The 19,218-nt window shown below is 37.2% G+C and overlaps 1 protein-coding gene across 3 annotated transcripts in view; it reads right to left on the bottom strand.

Annotated features, from left to right (window-relative positions):
- Positions 1-6,132: 6,132 nt before the first annotated feature.
- Positions 6,133-19,218, bottom strand: part of Fat1 (FAT atypical cadherin 1) — a 115,889-nt gene continuing 102,803 nt past the window's right edge. The window contains exons 22-28 of one of the 3 annotated variants that reach the window (XM_005373425.2): positions 18,030-18,492; positions 16,188-16,341; positions 15,908-16,018; positions 13,817-14,448; positions 13,195-13,332; positions 8,573-8,608; positions 6,133-7,573 (exon numbers count right to left, since the gene is read on the bottom strand). In XM_005373425.2, coding sequence (XP_005373482.1) covers positions 6,945-7,573; positions 8,573-8,608; positions 13,195-13,332; positions 13,817-14,448; positions 15,908-16,018; positions 16,188-16,341; positions 18,030-18,492 — 2,163 coding nt within the window. In that variant the 3' untranslated portion in view covers positions 6,133-6,944. Of the gene's footprint in view, positions 7,574-8,572; positions 8,609-10,995; positions 12,694-13,194; positions 13,333-13,816; positions 14,449-15,907; positions 16,019-16,187; positions 16,342-18,029; positions 18,493-19,218 lie in introns of those variants that run through there. The other 2 variants (XM_005373426.2, XM_005373427.2) reach the window with 2 other exon arrangements.

The raw sequence follows: 19,218 nt of genomic DNA, 5'->3' as shown, positions 1-19,218 counted from the left end.
TATCCTAAAAAACTATCTTTCAAAATAGAAGGGGAAATAAAGACCTTCCAATATAAGCATAAACTACAGGAATTCATGATGACTAACCCAGCTTTCCAGAAGATACTTAAAAGAATCCTATACATGGAAGGGAAGATAAATATAACAGTAGAAATGGGAATGAATAAATATCACTAGAAAAGTAGATAAAGCAAATGAGCATCCGGAATAAATCAAATATTAGAAAACATGACAGGAATCAGTAATAACTTGAATATAAATGGTCTTAATTCTCCACTTCAAAGATGTAGACTGGTATATTGGATTAACCAAGACCCAACTATATGTTGCCTACAAGAAACATCTCACAAGTAAAGACTGAAAATGAAATAATGGGAAAAAAAAAAATCTATGCAAATAGAATCCAAAAGCAGCAGTATAACTAGACTCACATCTGACAAAGGAGAATTCAAGCCAGAATTAGTCAAGACACAAGGTCTCTACACATTGGTAAAGGGAATAATCCACCAAGAAGATACAAGAATTGTAAGCATGTATGAACTGCACATTATTGCACCCATTCTCATAAAAGAAATTATTTATGATACAGGACAGCTAAGGCTCACTACAATAACAGTAGGAGTTTTAGCATCCCTCTCACAAATGGGTAGGCTATCCTAACTAAAACCAAACCAAACCAAACCAAACCAAAAAAAAAATATCAGTTAAACTACCCTGTAGTTCAAATGGACTGAACAGAAATCCACACAATATTCCATCCAACAAGTGCAGAATACATTTTGTATTTAGTACTTCATGGAACTTTCTCTAAAATAGACATTTTATGGCCAGGCATGGTGGCACACACCTATAATCCCAGCAATCAGAAGGCTGAGGCAGGAGGATTGTTGCGAGTTTGAGACCAGCCTGGGCTACAAAGTGAGCTCAAGTCCAGCCTGAACTTCATAGTGAGACCCTGTCTCAAAAAGACAAAATAAATAAATAAAATAAAATAAAATAAAATAGGCATTTTAGGCTATAAAGCAAGTTTTATCAATTACAGCAACAACAAAAACCTGAAGTAATTCCTTGTCTTCTACTAGATCTTCATGAAATGAAACTAGAAATCAACAGGAAGACAAACTGCAGAAAAAAGTACAAACATATGGAGACTGAATAATACATTTTTGACTGACCAGTGGATCATTAAAATCAGAGGAAAAATCTAAAGATTCCTGGAATCAAATGAAAAACAAAACATATAATCTGTAGGATACAGTGAAGAAAGTTCTGTGAGGGAAGTTTATAAGTGCCAATATGAAAATATCAGAAGAGATCTCAAATAAATAACCAAACCATATTATCTCAAGGTCTTACTAAAGAAAATAACTAAAAGAAGGAACAAAACACATATAAGTTCAGAGTTGAAATTAAAGCGGTCAAAATAACAATACAAAGGAATAATGAAAGAGTTGGTTCTTTGAAAAGATAAATGAGATTGATAAACCTCTAACCAAACCAAAAAAAAAAAAGATCCATTGATACAAGTAGAGACTAAAAAGGGGGATATTACAACATGTATCACTAAAATCCAAAGGCTCTTTAAGACCAATTTTGAAAACCTGTATTGCAGTAAGCTGGAAAATCTAGAATGGACAAATTTCTAGACACAAATAACCTATGATAATTGAATCATGAATCATGAAGATTAAACACAAAACAAAAAAACACCTACACAGGTCAATAAGAAACAATGAGGTTGACAAAGTAATAAATATCTTCCAACAAAGAAGAGACTGAATGGGTTCACTGTTGAATTTTATATGACTTTTAAAGAACCAACACCAATGTTCTTCAAACTATTCCAAACTATCCCAAGAAACAGGAAGGAATGCTTGGCTTCCAATCTCATTCTAAAGAAAAGATGGGGAGAGGGATGAGAGGAAGGAAAAAAGGAAACTTCAGCCAGTATCCTTTGTGAACATATGAACATAGATGCCAAGATTCTCAATAAAATACTTGTGAATGGAGTTTAACAATACATTAAAAAGATCATACACCATGATCAAGCTGGCTTCCTTCCAGGAATACAAGAGTGGTTAAATACACACAAATCAAATCTAATACATCAAATAAATGGAAGTGAGGATAAAAATCTTTTGATTATGTCAGTGGATGCAGAAAAAGACTTTTGAAAAAACTTAAGATTCCTTAAAGGGTCAAAGAAGGCATAGAGGATATTACCTCAACACAATGAATGTGATATATGACCTCTACAAAGCCAAATGGACAGAAACTGAAAGCATTTCCTCTAAAATCAGGAAGGAGGATACCTACCCTCATAACTCCTGTGTAATATACTACTGGAAAACTTAAGAGTAATCAGGCAAGAGAAACAAAGGACACAAACAGAAAGGGAAAGTCATACTGTCCTTATTTGTTGATAATATGGTCTAACACTGAAAAGAGCTGGAAGATTCACCAGAAAACTTTTAGATCTGATAAATTGCAAAACAGCAGGATACACACTTAACATTCAAAAACCAACAGCTCTCCTATACACTAATAACAAAACCTGCAAGAAAGAAATTAGTAAAACAATTCCATTTATAATTGGTTAAAAAAAAACACACAAAACCTAAAATATTTAAGAATAAATTTAAATAAGGAGAAAGATACCTACACTGAAAAAACTTAAGAACACCCTTCCAAAAAATGTTAACCCAATCAATAAAAGGGCAAATTAACTGAACAGACATTTTCAAAAGAAAATGTAAAAATGGATAATTATATGGAAAACTGTTCAACATCTCTAGCAATCAAGGAAATGCAAATCAAACTACATTGAGATTCCATTTCACCCGTTTCACTGGCCATCACGAAGAACACAAAAAAACAATAAATGCTGGTGAAAAGTGCAGAGAAAAGAAAAAATATTTATATACTGTTGATGGGAATGTAAATTAGTGCAGGTACTATGGAAATCAATATGCAGATTCCTTGAACCTAAAAATAGTGCTACCATGTGATCTGGCTGTACACCAATCCTCAGTATTCATGGAAAGAATTAAAAGTCAGCATACTATAGAGATACCTGTATACCCATGTTTGTCATGGTGCAATTCACAATAATCAAGCTATGGTATGAGCCTAGCTGCTTGTCAACTGATGAATGTAAAATAAAAAAATCACATATGTACACAACGGAGTATTATTCAGCCATAAAGAATGAAATCATGTGATTTGTAGGAAAATAATTTGTACTCAGACAAGTATGTTTTCTTTCATATTTAGAATCTGGAAAAAAAATCTAAAAACATGCACAGAAGTAGAAGGAAGACTATTAGATGTGAGGAAGTGAAACAAGGAAAGGTAAGGGGAGATGATAAAGGGTAGAAACAATCAATGTATACTATATACATGGAGTGATTACACCAAAATGAAACCTACTGTTCTATATAATTCATATATACTAGTAAAAATGTAAATAATGTGAGTATACAAATGTTTGAAAGAACACTTTCAATGTGAACATAATTTCAAGATCAACCCAAAAGAATATTCTTAAAAAGCTCAAAAAAGTAAGCAAAAGAGATTACTTTAAAAATGCTACAAGAAGAAAAATTAGGTAGTAGAGATCCCAATAGCAATAACTGTCTATACTGTGAACAATCAGAACAAGACCAAGTTCTCAAAACTTAAAAATATGACAGCTGAAATATAATCTTAGCAGAGTGAATGGAAGATAAAATTGGCATGGACCTTCTCAGAATAAAACAGAGCAACCAAGATGGATAACAGGAACTCAATCAGAAAACAGAGGACCAATTTAGCAAGTCAAATAGCCTATAATTCCGAGTTTATAAATTCTCTCTGCTGTTTAACAAAGAAGTAATATAAGACACTCTCCAAAGACAGCATTTCCATAACAAAAGCTGTACCAACACAAGGAACAAGAAAAGGCCCACACCAAGATACACCACTAGCAACTCCCAGAAGGTGGGAGAGAACAAAGAATGTCTCAAAAAGAATATCCCAAAAGCTCCATGAGAACATTAGGTCACAACAGTAATCTGGGAACAGGAGTGGGTAACGCAATGGCAGGATTGGAAGCCAGAAAACAGTGGACTCAGTAACTTCAAAATTCTGAAGAAAACTGACTTTACAACCAGACAGAATGTCTGAACCAATCTATTAATCAACTGTGATAGTACAATGAAGACATTTTCAAAAATGTAAAGAAACACAAAAAATTATTTCTCATAAATTCTAAGAATTTGCAGTATAACCACCATTGGTGAATTCCTACAATCCTACAATAGTGAAACTATGTATTGTGTCTAATGTTCTTTTAAATTATTATTTTCTTATTCCCTTTAATGATTTGCTCAATCTTACATCTGGTAATCTGAGTAACTTCACTGAAGATAACAACATGTAATATAACCACCACTGTTAATCCCTATCATTTGGTTTGAAACCCTGTATCATTTTTAATGTTCTTGCTTTGTTTTGTTTGTATTTTGCTATTGTTTTGTTTTTGGTACTATTTTCTTTAAAATATAAATAAATAAATAAATAAATAAATAAATAAAAAAAAAAAAATAACTAGAATGTGCTCTATGAAAACAAAAGTTAAGCCAGGAGAAAGACATAAGAGTTCAGGGTAAGACAAACATTCGGGATGACAACAAAGGAAACATCCCAGGACAACTGCAGATATTTAAGAGAACAATCATTATAGACTGGCCTCCAGCAGGGCTTCATAAGGTCAACGGACAAGACAAACAAATAAGTGGTAGAGTTCCTAATTGTTTTGACAATGTACAGAGGCATTTACTTGAGCCCACATTTATCTTTTTTCCCCTTTGACTTTCTAGTCATATAAAGAATATTCTATACAGCTATAACTGCTTCCTCCATCTACAGTTCCTGAGGCAGACATTCCTCAGAGCTATACACTTTCCTCTTGGTCAATTCCAGTGCCAGCTTATCATGAATGCTGTCTCGAACATTCATATGTCTTTCTCTCCCTACCACACGGTTTCTCAAACCCGAAATTTTCTGCTTTGTACTCATCATGTTATTCACTGTTATATATATTTACTGACTGACCACCAACTTGCCCCGCCAAACATAAGCTCCAAGAAGGCAGAGAAATGTTGTGTCTGTTTCCTTGAATGATATGTGGTAGGTGACCAAAATATATTGTTTGAATAAATGGTCAAAAGTTTAAAAAAAAAATCGTAAAATAAAAATTAGGTCAACTGCTTAAGAATGAGGATATTGCTAAGTAAATGGAAATGAACATATACTACTTGTGTATGTTGAGAGGAGAATATTTAACAATTAAAATAACGAAAATACTGCATGTAAGTTAATCCAAAACTTACTCTGTAACTAATGAAAAGACAACAACAATAATGGAAGCCTGGTCTCCTTCGAATGTCACAGTCAGCAGGTAATTTCTAAGTTCAATGACTCACGAAATGGTAATACTGTATATACTATTGAAAATATGAAGTGAGAAAAACAGCTTAAAGGGTTGTAAATGGTAACAGTAGAGTTCACGAGACTACTATTTTATTATATATGACATACATATCATTTGATAAAAATAAAGTAAGGCATTTACTTAAAACTGTCTTTCCCATATTTTAGGAAAGTTTGATTACTGGTAACTCATCATACTGACTATTACATAGTATTCCAAAAATATTTGTTGCATGAATAGATGGGTACTGACTGTGTTAAAAACACATGGAAAGTAGCTTATAAACTTCACATTAAAATACACAGAAGTGTAAGTTTTTGACAAAAGATACGCTTTATAATGACTTTTTAAAAATATAAATCACTGGCAAAAATGAAAAACATAAACACTTTAAAATTGTGGCCAGTAAGTATATATAGATGTAAAATTTATAAAGGAAAAATTTCTTCAAGTTTTAGAAAATATTTGTTGTACGTTACATTTTAATAACTATCTACTGCCACCTAGTGACTACATCTGTAAGTACTGCCTGGTTAGCAACTGGAAAGTGGCTTTTCATACTCAAACTACAAAAGTGAACAGATCCACAGCCATCCTTCCAATCCCAATTCACCAGCTAAATCCTGAACAAGAATATAAATGCAAAGGAAGAACAGGCAGCAAAGCTAAAGTATTTTATTAATAATTTATTGTCAGTAAGAAAGACTGGCTAATGGTAGTTTTTAGTAAAAACCTTTACAAGACCATTGCATCACAAATATACAGACACTATAAAAACTGTGTCATGGTGGTTTGGTTCTAAACAGGTATGCAGAAGGTCCCCATTACACTTTCCAATAATGAAAAATGTTTATAATTCTAAAATACAGCAATCCATGTAAGACATGTCCATGTATCAGATCTTTCCTCTTCCCGTATGTACAGCTAGAAATAAACGATTATACTGAAACGTTAATGAAATGGCATACTTCAGTGAAAAGGAACATACAGTGAGACCCTGGTTATATTAAAATCAGGGTGCTAGGTCATGACGCTAACACCACCCAAATTCAGCTGAAAACAAATGCACAAAATATCTTGAAAATCTAGTTAAAACTATGAAAAATCAAATCTGTACATAAAATTTACAAAAAAAGAGACAAGAAAAATTAAAATAATCAAATCTATATAAATACATGAATCATGCTAACAGGATGTAGGACTGATTTTTGTTTCATTATTTTAACACAGACAAATGTAAATACAAAAAGATGTTCAGAAATGGCACGGCCAATGAAAATCTCACCCAGTTACAGTAGGTTAGGACACTGGAAATGGCTAACATACCAAGAGGCGCGTGATTCAGTGCAGCCATGCCCATTTTAGCTCACCGAAAAGAAGCGCACAAGCACTGCCGCAAAGAACAATGCAGATTACTGATATAATCTCTAGGTCTGTCAAAGTCCAGGCACTTTGGGGGGGAGTGTGAGTGTCAGACTTCCGTGTGCTGCTGGGAATCTAGTGGAGGAATCGTCACTTCTTCAAAGTGGGCATCATCTCCACTCTCATAGTCACTCATCATGACCTCAGACTCTACTTCACAGCATGCTGACACATCTGAGCAGGAAGCTGTGGAAGTGTACACAGACATGGGCATGTTTTCTACAACGGGCGCGTCAAAGTTTCTTTGATACCCTGGAGGGTAAAGGGCATGAGGTTCTCTACAAGTAACATTCTCGCCAGTGCCTTTTTTGTGAGGTTCAGACATATCAACTGGATAGAAATTGGGCAGATACTGATTCAAGTTGAACCTCTGCCGACTTCTGGATGAAGACCCCAAGCTACCTGCAGCAGGCATGTCTCTAGGCGGGTGTATAGACTCAAACTGATCGCTGAATTCCGGAGGTAACGGTGGTAGCTCATCAGATGCAGGGAAGTCTTCTGGTGGTGGTGGGAAATCACTTTCAATGTCATAACCTCCAGGGTAATAGTCAGTGTCGATGGCGTTTGGATCTGCTGAGTACAGGGGAGTGTGCTCATCAATCACCTCGTAATTGGGGAATTCCTGTATGTCTGGCAGAGGGACAGTTGGCATCCAATCTGATGTATCCCAGTGGTACCCTGGGTAGGGAGAGAACAAAGATTTCAGTGTGTTTTATCCTAAGTTTCCATGCGTTGGAAAAAGAGCTCAATGGGTCAAAGAAACAAAGATGCACAAGTGTTTTTGTTCAAAGCTCATTCCTTTGGAATTTGCAGTTTTAGTACACACCTAAGATTTAAGGAAAAGAGTTCCAACAGAAGCAATCTGCAGCAGCTCAGTCACATGCACTTTTCTACAGATAATTCAAATTGCCCTTTCGCTTGGCCTTTGTCACTTACAACTTAATGCACTATATGAAGTACTAGCTGCATCTTTAAGACATTAGTCCTTTCAGAAAGAAGGAGTCTCTAGCAAGTAAAAAAATATCAAGTGCTACTGGATCTGTACTACTTGTCAGTAAATACTAATTAACACGACTTGTTAAAGTACTAAAAGTAACCTTTAATGTATTAAAATTTAAAAAGTAAACTTTCTTTATAATAATGTAGCAAGTGTAACACTAAAACTGGTAGTGTTTTCCTTCAAGAGAAGGCAAGCTGGAAGGGTGTTCTGAATTGTCTGTAGAAAAGGGCTTGTAATTTAGATGCTGTGCACAGCTTCTGATGGAACTCTTCTTTCCTTAAATTCCTAAAACAAGTTATCTTTAGACAGGTATGTTTCAAAGCATGCTTCCAAATCAAGCAAAATACAACCAAACAAGTGCTGGAAGAGAGAAGTTTTGATAGACTACAACAATCTTTACTATTTTAAAAAGGATCAAGGATCATTGTAGATTATGTCAATATTATTTTTTTAAACCTCCCAGTTTCAGGGCAGATTTTTTCTTTCTTAGGATTTTGAAAATCCTCTGGCAGCAGGAAAAGGTTAGTCGGACGTGCTTCGAATGCAGTGCGTAACAGCCAGAGACTTGTGTGCTGCTGCAAACACCCAGTGACAAGCGAAGCATGTCAGCACCGAGGGTGAACCACTACCAAGGGTTTTTAGTGACTGTCAATGAACAACTGGCATGCATAAGTCACCTCTTGATTTGCTGAGGTCAGGAGCAGCCAAAGATTCTTTTGGTGGCAAAGTAGAAAGAAAAGAAAACATTGATAATTAAAACAGACAGCTAAAAAGGCAACAAAGGTAAGCACACAGTACAATGTCAACTGTTTGCAAAGGCCCCGTCAGCCATACAGTATGTCTCTATGCTATTCTCTCTGAAAATTACAGATGGCTGAGTACTTATGCAGTACAAATAAAATGGGACCTGGAAACAGAAGACAAAGGTGAACAATGATGAAGTGAGCCTTTGGAAGGACACTCAAGTATTTCACTTTCCTTGTTTCTGACAATTTAAACCTGAAAGCAGTTTTCTTAGGAGTAAGTAAAACCCACAAGCTCTAATAAAACACACATTCATCACGTTTCTTGCATACGTACAATCCAAATACATACACATAATGTTCACATACTTCACAGTACATCCTAACTTTCAAAAGTACAAAATTCACAAACAAACTTAGATACTTACGGGTAAGTAAAAGCTGAACATTTCTCCCAACTCTATCTACTTTGAATATGACTGTGTGATTTACAGCTAATCTTTCCCTTGAGAGATCAGTGGCGACACTTACTCCCTATTCAAATCTATCACTACACTTGCTCTTTCAGGGCTCTCATTTATACACAGAACTCCAGGCACTAAGTCAAAGGAAGCACATGTAAATCTCAAGGTAAGGAACACTTCTGTAGGCTAAGCTTCAGGTTTTCTCTTTGAAAAGAGGGTGAAAAGCCCTGGGTAGCCATGAGGATTAAATAAGATAAATGCAGGGCAAGCACTGCTAAGCACCACTGATACTTGCGAAACTAGCAGTTATGACAGAAATAGGGGCACATTAGTGAATTTTTAAATAAGGCCAATGCCTTCTAAGCATTCTAGTGTTCTTGAAAATTCACATAATAAACTAATTTGGAAGAAAATGTACCTGATTGCTGCCTCTTTTAGGAACTTACAAAACTGAAAAGACCGATGGTTCTTCAAAATGAATAAACTAGTATTTAGGAAATATCTGTACATTTTTCTTAGTATACTAAAAATGTACTAGTTCTTTAAAAGTGAAGATTTGTAACTTTTGCTATTAAACTGGCTATCGATGATCCTTAAATTTTAAGCTAGTTTTCTATTTTTAAATTCAATTTACACTTCTTGGATATTAAAAAAAAAACATTTTTTCCCAGTGGACACTGCAATGAAGGAAGTATTTAAATTTTGCTTCTTTAAACTCCATCAGTATTTAAAATGTTGGACTATCAACATGTAAAAGTCACTAGCAAAGATAGTCTTCAGATTCTCTAAGCAAAAATACGGTACTTCTTAGGAAAATAAGATCCATGAGTAACGAACGACAGCAACACTCCAGCCCTGCCTCTGTCGAGTCTGGCAGGAAAGCATCATTCTCCCTAGACCATAACACCTACATCTTGAGAGCACACATGGTCTAGCGAAAAGGACCCACCTAGCCCTGTGGGGACATCTGTGTACTCTTGATAGCTTACACAAGCAGTTCTCCAACTGACTCCAATAGTGGGAACATCAAGATTAAAATGGGATTTTGTTAGAAGTGCAAATTCTCAAGGCTCAACCCAGGCCTACCTATTTAGAAACTTTGGTGTGGGGAACCAGCAATCAAGCTTTTCAGTCTTCCCGATGCCCTGCTTTCTATTACCCTATAGTTGGAAAACCACGAGCCTGTGCCTTAGCTTGGAATTAGTCTACTTGCAATGAACTAATAAAGGACTAACACGTTAAAGGGGTACTCAATGTCTTCTCTTCTACTTTTGAAGACATAAAGCTTCATACTACATGATTTTACTAAATTAAATATGAAAACATACCTTCTTCCATATTCCACCATTTTCTTTTGTTAGATTCAGGGAAAAACCAAAGTCAAGTTTTAGGTAATTATAAAAGCTTTACAGTATTTAGTCTTATTCTTATTCATATAGGGCTTTTGGTATTAAAAATTTTAGGTAGTTCATATTGTTGAACTAATTCTTAGCACTGTATCATTGAAAGATTAATTGTTGAGTCCTACAGGTTGCTTGTAATGTCCGTATAAATCACTATGAATGAAAAAAGGTAAAAAAAGACACAGCATAGATATTTTTGCAATGGACCTAGATTATGAATATACACATCTTCACAACTTAAATGTACTGAACTTGCCCAAACCACAAACTAGTTTTTATAACACTACAGCTGCTGAAGCACAGCACACTCCAGTGACAGCCACTGCAAAACACAAATACAAAGCGAAAGCATTTATATGACAGTACCTTCTCTGTTCACCATGTCAACTGCACTGTTGACAAGGTGTATTACAGTCACTATGGAAGCTTGTAAAAAGGTACAAAAGGAATCAATTAGGAAAATCTTAGAAAACAGTGCATAAAATAAAAATCTTAGTACTATGCAATTTCTGCCCTATAATTTAAAAATGAAATTAATGCTTAAATACAACCATATAATTATGCATGCAATTCTATTAGTTATATCTCAGACTTTTCAAATCAAATTACTTACTACTATTAATAAAAGTAATAAAGTAACCATGTTTTATTGGAATTCAGGATGAATTTTTTTTTAGCTACACTTTCTTTTACAATTGCAATTATGGATTGCATTGGACGAAACAATTCTTTTTATGTCTTATGGGCAAGTGACTCTACATTTGAAGAACTTGCACACTGTCAGGGGCGGGACTTAAGGAGATATATATGCAATACAAATACAAATGGTTTGGGCTTTGTTTGTTCTTGCCCCAGACTTCTTGTCTTTTAGCAGAGAGACTGATAGCTGGTAAGCCAATTCCAGCAGTGGGTATGGACTATTTGAGTATTTACACATTGAATGTGTAAATTCCTTTGTCACCTGTATATTAGATTATTTTAAACTATGCATGCAAGATAAATCTGTATGGATGGACAGGGCCAACAGAAAGATGGCTCTAAAAGCTGCCCACATTCTGATTTTGGGAACCTGTGATTATGTTACCATAAAAAGGACTTGATTGACATGATCAAGTTAAGGGCCTTAGGAAGAGGAGAGATCTTCTCCAGATGAAATGAGAAGGATCTTTTTCTGTTTAAAAGGGAAGAATCCTTCCTGGATGTGGCTGGAGGGAGCTAGGACTAGGCCTACAGATAAACAGTGAATGCAATGTTGCTGACTTTGAAAGACGAAGACATAAGCCAAGGAATGTTGGCCATCTCTAGAACCTGGAAAAAGAAGGAAACAGATTTTTCCCCAAAAACTTCCAGGGAGGAACACAATTCTACTGATCCCATGAGACAAGTGGTAAGCTGCTAAGCTACAGAGCTATACAATGTGTGTTACTCTCAGCCACTAAATAAATTAGTGGCAAACTCTATCTAAGGCTTAGAAAACAATAAAATATAAGCACAAACTCATTACAGGCTACTTTTATGACTGATTATGGCAACAATGAAAATACAACACTACTGTAGATGTCTTTTCCTTGCGCTGTAGTGGCAGTTAATATTAATAACCAATTTGACCATAATTTGTTAAAAGTGTTGGGAAGTGTTATGGAGAAGAATGTGGTTGCAACAAAAAGAACTAGAAAAAAGACTGACATGATATTACACGTAACATGTTTGTAACAGGAAGTGAAAGGAACGTACTCTGGGAAAAGGCTCCACACTCCAAGATGGGCTACGTGAACTTAAGAACTACCTAATGCAATGTACTGTGAACTGCATTACGCTGAATTATGGGGTATATTATTCTGCATCAGATAATTACTAGTAGTGGATTATTTCTTTCCACTAGTGAAGTATCTGTAATACATAAACACATTACATTTTTACCCCCCAAAATATGGCTAAACCTACAATTTCTGAGATTCAAAAATTTCCACTAAAAACCTCCTTTACTGTGTTACTGTCTTGATACCCATCTATACTGGTATGTGCTTATAAGCTGAACCTGGTTATCAATGCACTTTAGGGAAATCAGATAAACATAAACGGTGTGATGAATCCCACTGTCAAACCTTCTTCATTAGAAATATAATCAAACTTACTAGCAATCTCTTAAACTGTGCTCTCAGTCAGTACGCTCTGATCCAAATGGGAGCTGGGGCCGCAGTGGGGTTGGGGAAGAGACAAATAAAACCTTGTAATACCAAAGGTGCGACTGAAACTGTACATTTTAGACTAGCATAGCTCTTCTGAGGGTGCATGAGTGTGTATTATGCGTGATCAAAAAAGTTGTTTGAAGAGTTTTTGAAAAGCCCACAAAAGTTTTTATAACATTTACTGCTATGCAGAAAAAAGTAGTAACAGGTATAGTCAATTAGACAGAAATTATTTTTCAATTAATTATACTTTCTTCTCTATTACTGATACTTTATTATAGTTAAAAAATCTATTCCTTAAGAACACTTCAAATATATTCCCCCACAGATGTTCATGCAAACACGTACACGGTATTGTTTAAAAGTGGTCCGAGTGGACATCGGGACATTTTTAAACTGAATCAGGGGACCTAGAGCATCCACATTATGATCTTACACAATGCGAGCCGCCTCGTGCACACCTCCCAGCAAGCACAGCACTTCAGCATCCTCATACTCACCGTTGTCGTCACACGATTCAGACTGGAAGGAGCTGAGGGACTGCACCTCAGACAGGCTCTCACGGGCACTGTATGGCTGAGAAGGCTTTTCCTCCAGAGGTTTCTTGGGAAGACAGGGATCAAGATCCACCACTTTAGCTGAAAGGAAAGGACGAGAACAATTGGGAAGCCCCATGTGGGCCAAGACTCTCAGGTTCACTGTTCTCTGAGACTTATTTAATAAATGGGCAGGAAGGGAGAAGGGAGGGGATGAGAATGAGAACATTTTAATATTTCTACTTCCTCTGGCCACATTTAAAAAAAATACTTCTCTGCAATCACTCTTTTCTATAATAAAGCCCTCTCAATCATAGTTGAGACCCTTGAAATTATCTTTCCAGAATACTGACTGGAACGTGACTAGGTGTAATTGCTTTTTAAAATAACATCATAGCCAAAATGCCCACCCAGCACTCAAGACATCCAAAAATGTTTCCAAACTCTAGGAATTTCAGACTCTGAGCCCACCTATCTCTAATAAAAACCCAACACTTTTCCTTGAACTGCAGTGGTTGTGGCACAACTTGCAGTCTCACTATTCATCTCAGGGAGGTGTTAGTGTGAGGAAGAAAGCTGCTCTTACTGTCGTAGTCGAAGTCCCAGCTGGGCTTCTGTATGGAGTCACTGTCAGAAGGGGAGTTTGAAGGAGGTGGGGGAGGCAAGTTTGGGGCAACGCTGCAGACAGCCACCGCCTTCCGGTGCCCGTGCATGGACTCGGGGTTAAAAGTGCTGAATTCAGGATGCTCTGGGATAGCAGATCCTTCAAAGGAATTTCGGTCAAGATTATTTCTAGAGTCACTGGGAATGCTTGGCGTGTAGGAAATGGGACGGACAGGCACCTGGGGTGGTATGTCTGAGTAAATGTTCTTATTTAGCTTTGAATCAAAATACGGTCTTTGCAAGAAAGCTGTGGTTGGTCCCAAATGTTTGTCTTCAGGTTCGGCCTGGTGTTTCCTCTTCCTACTAATCATTTTGCGGCACAGGACAAACACCACCACCAGCAAAAATATCCCCGCTATAAAAACAATAATTCCTATTCCTTCAGCTAATCCAATGTTCCATGGAGTCGACACATATTGATTGGGAGCGGCCTCCTCACAGTGCTTTCCTCTGTACTCGTGGCTGCAGTTACAGTGGTAGGAGCCATGCGTATTCTCACAAAGGGCCCCATTACGGCACGGGTTTCCAGCACATTCATCAACGTCACTCTGACACCTGCCGAAAAGAACAAGAAAAAGGACACCTGTGCAGTATTTCAGCCCAACCGTAGTTCAGAAACTAGGAACTGAAATCCCCCCTTAACAAGATACGCTAGAACAAAACCAAACATGAAATAATCAGAAAATACAATGGCAACAATAACAACAAAATTTTGTGATAATCACTCGATTCTGTGCTTTGAATGTATATGAGACAAACATCATGCAAATATTTAACTGCCACTTTTGTAGGATTCAACAGATTAGTAAATCAATCCTTTAGGCTACACACTGGTTTGTTTCTAGCTCTGATGGCTAAGCTATCGTTTAGAAATTTGGGGTGTGTTTTGATAAAGGGTAGGCTAGCTAGATTAAACTTGTAAGAAACTGTTCCAGTTTGGGAATGTGACAGCTGCATGAAACACGTGAAAAGTTAGAAAACCCTACGTTTTCTATTTTAACACATCATCCCTGTTGAAACTTTCCCGGGCTCCTCACCCTTTCAGGCTGTAAGAAGTCCTCTCTGCCTTTCCAAACAGGGCACACGGTACTCAAGGGGAGACCCACTTGCCACTTCTCAAACCTTCCCTCCTCCTTAGTAAAACTCATCTCGCCCTTCATACTCACAGGCCTAAAACTCTGATTACTGATATATTTTTGTCAAATAATGTAAGACTATTCATTGACTAGAATTAAGAAAGTCAACTTAACAAACTAAGACCATGTGACTGTGGCAAATTTCAGCGTTATAAGCACGTCAAGGGCAAAACCGCACGGATATCTGCAAGCAGATCACACTAATAGCCATTTACTAAGAAGAGCAAAGCCCATCTAAGTGTGCTACTGTGGACACTCAGAGGTAACATATAATGAATACTCTTTTAAAGCTGAACTGATGAACAGTCTAAAGTAAAATGACATCCAAAACTGAAATATTTCATTCACGTTTTGCAATGTATACAACAGGCACTTCCATGCCTCACTTTTGTCACCTAGAAGAATACTAACCACACTTCAGGATTACAGAATGGATTATAAAAGACACAGAGCTGACAAAGGTTTCCAGATGCCACATCAATGTCAGTTATAGTATATTATGAAAAAGTTATTATCGTCACTTTCAAAGATTGATGAGTTCAGTTTCACAAGCGTCTGCTCTTAGAGAACATGATAAACTCACTCACTGACAAGCACTTTTTGCCTGTAAGAGTCCATATATTCTTTGCTTATAAACAATCCTTCTAAAGTGTAAGTAGGCTTTTGAAGTAATACTCATCTTCTTCAAATTTTCTTTTAAAGAGGAAAAAAGATAAATTATAAAAAACACCAATGAGGAGTATCCAACTGCGAAACAAGCAGTCCGAGTTAACACAGTCTTGTCCTGTCTGCTAGTGAGCATGATGCCACAGACAGGTATAAATACAAATCTTTTTTTTTTTTTTTAATAAATACAAATCTTAACAGAGACCATTTACCTTTCTCCCCTAAAACCTGCATCACACTGACAAACAGCACCGTCCAAACTGTCGAAACACGTTCCACCATTTTTACAGGGCTCGTCTTTGCAGTATGGGCTGAGCTGGCATCTGAAGAGTAACAAAAATATATGCATAAATCTCATAAGCCTATCACAAATACAGCAAAGCAGAAAACATTAACAAGTGAAGAATGTAAAGTCTTTTTACATGCAGAATGACATGTTTAAAAAAGTTTAATACCATAATTCATTCTGGAAGTTAGGACACACAAACATACCTCTGACCAGTGTATAATCCTCTACATTGGCAAACAAAGTCTCCATTGTCTACCACACATGTACCGCCATACAGGCAGGGGTTGGAGGAACAGGGGTTGACGTTCACCTCGCAGTATGTCCCTATGTATAAGGCACTGCACTTGCAGTAATAACCTAAATCAGCAAAAGGAAACAAGGTCTTATTAATCAATGACTCGAACTATAGTTACAATGGGTTTATCTTTATACTTAAGTGAAAATTTAGTCTGAGATCTATACGAACTAGTGAAATTCCCATTTTCTCTGGATAAAGAGTTGTCCGTATAGACAAGGATTCCACTATTGGAACTGGTTGAATATTCCCTATCCAAAATATCAACACTAGTGATCAATCAGATTTTGGAGTTTTGTGATTCTAGAATATCTGTGTAGACTTCTACACTGGTTGAACATCCTGAACCCGGGAATTTGAAATACAAAATTTGAAATTTTGAGTGCCATGTTGGCACTCAAAATGTTTTAGATTTTGAAACTTTCAGATTTTGGATTTTCAGATTAGGGATGCTCCCTGTACAACCAAATCAAAGACCTGAAGTAAGAATTCATAACTGGTTTTAATCATAATTTATGTAAGGCCAATCATATAGTGCAGGAGAAAATCACCCTTTGCTTGAACATGTGTGTACAATACTACTTAACATACCAACTTATCTGCAGACCAGAACCATCTGAGGATTCAATGAGGAAATGAATGTGAAAAGCACTTTAAAGTCAATCCCATAAAAAAGATCAAATTTGTCCAAATGAGTACAAAGTATACCAGACTCTCTACTCTGTAAGACTGTGACATTTGGGTAGAGTGACAGACTATGTCCAATTATCCGCCTTTGGGAAACACTGCAATGTAGTATTTCCTCAAGTTCTTTAAGAAGTTGATCATGGCTATCGGATATGCATGCACATATATTTGTCAAAGGAACCGGCACTGGCAGCTAGGAGTCTGAGGTCAGTATGCAGTACCACACTTCTTTTCTTTAGTGTCAGTGATCATGGTAGCACACTTCAGGGCAGTGCCTTTCTCAGCCTCAGTTTTAAGTGACTGCATGGTCAGCCTCCTTGCTGCCCTGGTGTGCAGAGGTAATTAGCATGAGCAGAACAGAAGCTTTTGCTGTCTTATGAGATTTTCAGAGGGCTACAATGGAGATAACCTGGCCTAGTCTATTGGCTTTAGTGACTAACACACTTTCCGAAAACAGCAGAAAACCAGGTCATTTGGAATTCCATTCAAATTATTATTTTTTAAGTTTTTGCTCTATCAATTACACTAAGCTCTATATAAAAGGCACAATGGCTGTCACTTTTCTGTCTTCTGTTAGTGCTTAGAAGTAGCCCAATAAAAGTCCAGGGCACAGAAAGCGCACAGCACACCACTGCACTAGGGCCATGAGACAGCTGGGCAGAGCCACACTTCAGAGGGGTTCGAGGCCTTCCAGCAGACCCTAACACCCCATTGCTCACTACTGGCAAGACTCCCGCAAGCTCTGCGGTGAGCAAGTGGGCAAATCCTGGGGCTGAGTAGCTCAGAGTTACCCATGGTTCACCTGGTACAGGATCAGCTGAGTACGGAAACGCGTCTTGCTCGGACCTGAGATGTGACAGACGCTCAGCAGCCACGGGCACAGTGCTCTCCAGCCCAGCTGCTGGGAAAACTTCTAAGCCCTGCTCTGCTCTTTTAACACATTACCACTGACTTGTGACTGTACTTTTCATACTGATATTAATCTGATCGCGCTGTCTGAATAAGGGTACAAACATTAAAACTGGTGAGGAACTTAATGTGATCAGAACACCATGAAGCCTACCTCCAGTAGGTGACGGGTGGCAGATGCCTCCATTCTGACAAGGGTTACTTGAGCAGTCTTCTGTATCTGTTAGTAAGCACCCAGGAGATACATCCACTGACTCTTCGATGTGGGCATAGCTTCTTGGCTTGCTATTCAAAGGCAGTTCCTGCCCATTCAAATAAATGGAGTCCATACAACCCCTAAAACCATTACCAACTTGGGGGCTTCTTCCATGCCTTGCTCCTTGCTGGCGGAGGTGGCCACCAAAAAACACATAGTTATCCAGGTTTAGGGTTTTCAGCGTCCCTGGGGCTGTGCCTGACGCAGTGTGGACTTGGTCTAGAACCAATCTAGCATAGTTCCCGTTCACTTCAAGAGACACGGCGTGCCACTGCCCATCATTGACTTGAATGCTTTGAACAGAGACAATGCCAGGGCCGCTCCCACAGTCAAATTTGTATTGGAGTCTTCCATTATGAATCTACAATAAAAAAATGTTTTGCTGTCCACATTAATCTCACAGAGCCTTCAGTCAGTCTCTGACAAAAGTCTACATAGGAGAGGTATGTCTGGCAAATGAAGGTAGAAAGAGTAAAGCCATGCATTAAGTACTATAGTACAAAACTCATCTGCCCATTGTACAAATAAGGATGGATCCTTTCAGGGTAGTATCAGCTACACATCACAAAGCAACACGGATGAGACTGGTAACTAAACACACCCCTGCACACAAAATTTACACACAAGCACACACCACATACACAAAGCATCAGGTAAATAGCCAAAGTCAAAATCATGTTTTAAAAGGAAGGTGGGCATCGTAATTATCACTTCAAACATATACAGGAAAACTCTACAAATTTACTATAATACTCAGATGAGTTAGCTAGAGTTTGAATGTTAATAGTCACATATAGCTAAAAATGTCTGTAAAAAACCGAAGTAAATCTCTATGATCAGGCAGAGCAAAAAGAGCTTCTCATCCCACAATGCAGAAAACTTGTATAGATAAACAAACTCTTTAAATGTGGGATTCACTCATCTGGCTTACTTGATCTTTTTTTTTTTTTTTTTTTTTTTTTTTAAGTAGACCATCAGAAAATAAAATTTATCATTTCTAAAGTCTGCTACAATCGAAGGTACGAAAGTACATAAAGCAGCCAGGTATAATGGCCTATGTCTGTAATCCCAGAACTCTGGGAGGCTG

Source organism: Chinchilla lanigera, unplaced genomic scaffold, assembly GCF_000276665.1.
Source record: "Chinchilla lanigera isolate Chin_1 unplaced genomic scaffold, ChiLan1.0 scaffold00002, whole genome shotgun sequence".
Lineage (NCBI taxonomy): Eukaryota > Metazoa > Chordata > Mammalia > Rodentia > Chinchillidae > Chinchilla > Chinchilla lanigera.
The sequence above is the reverse complement of the archived record's forward strand: the minus strand, read 5'-3'. Positions and strand labels throughout refer to the sequence as shown.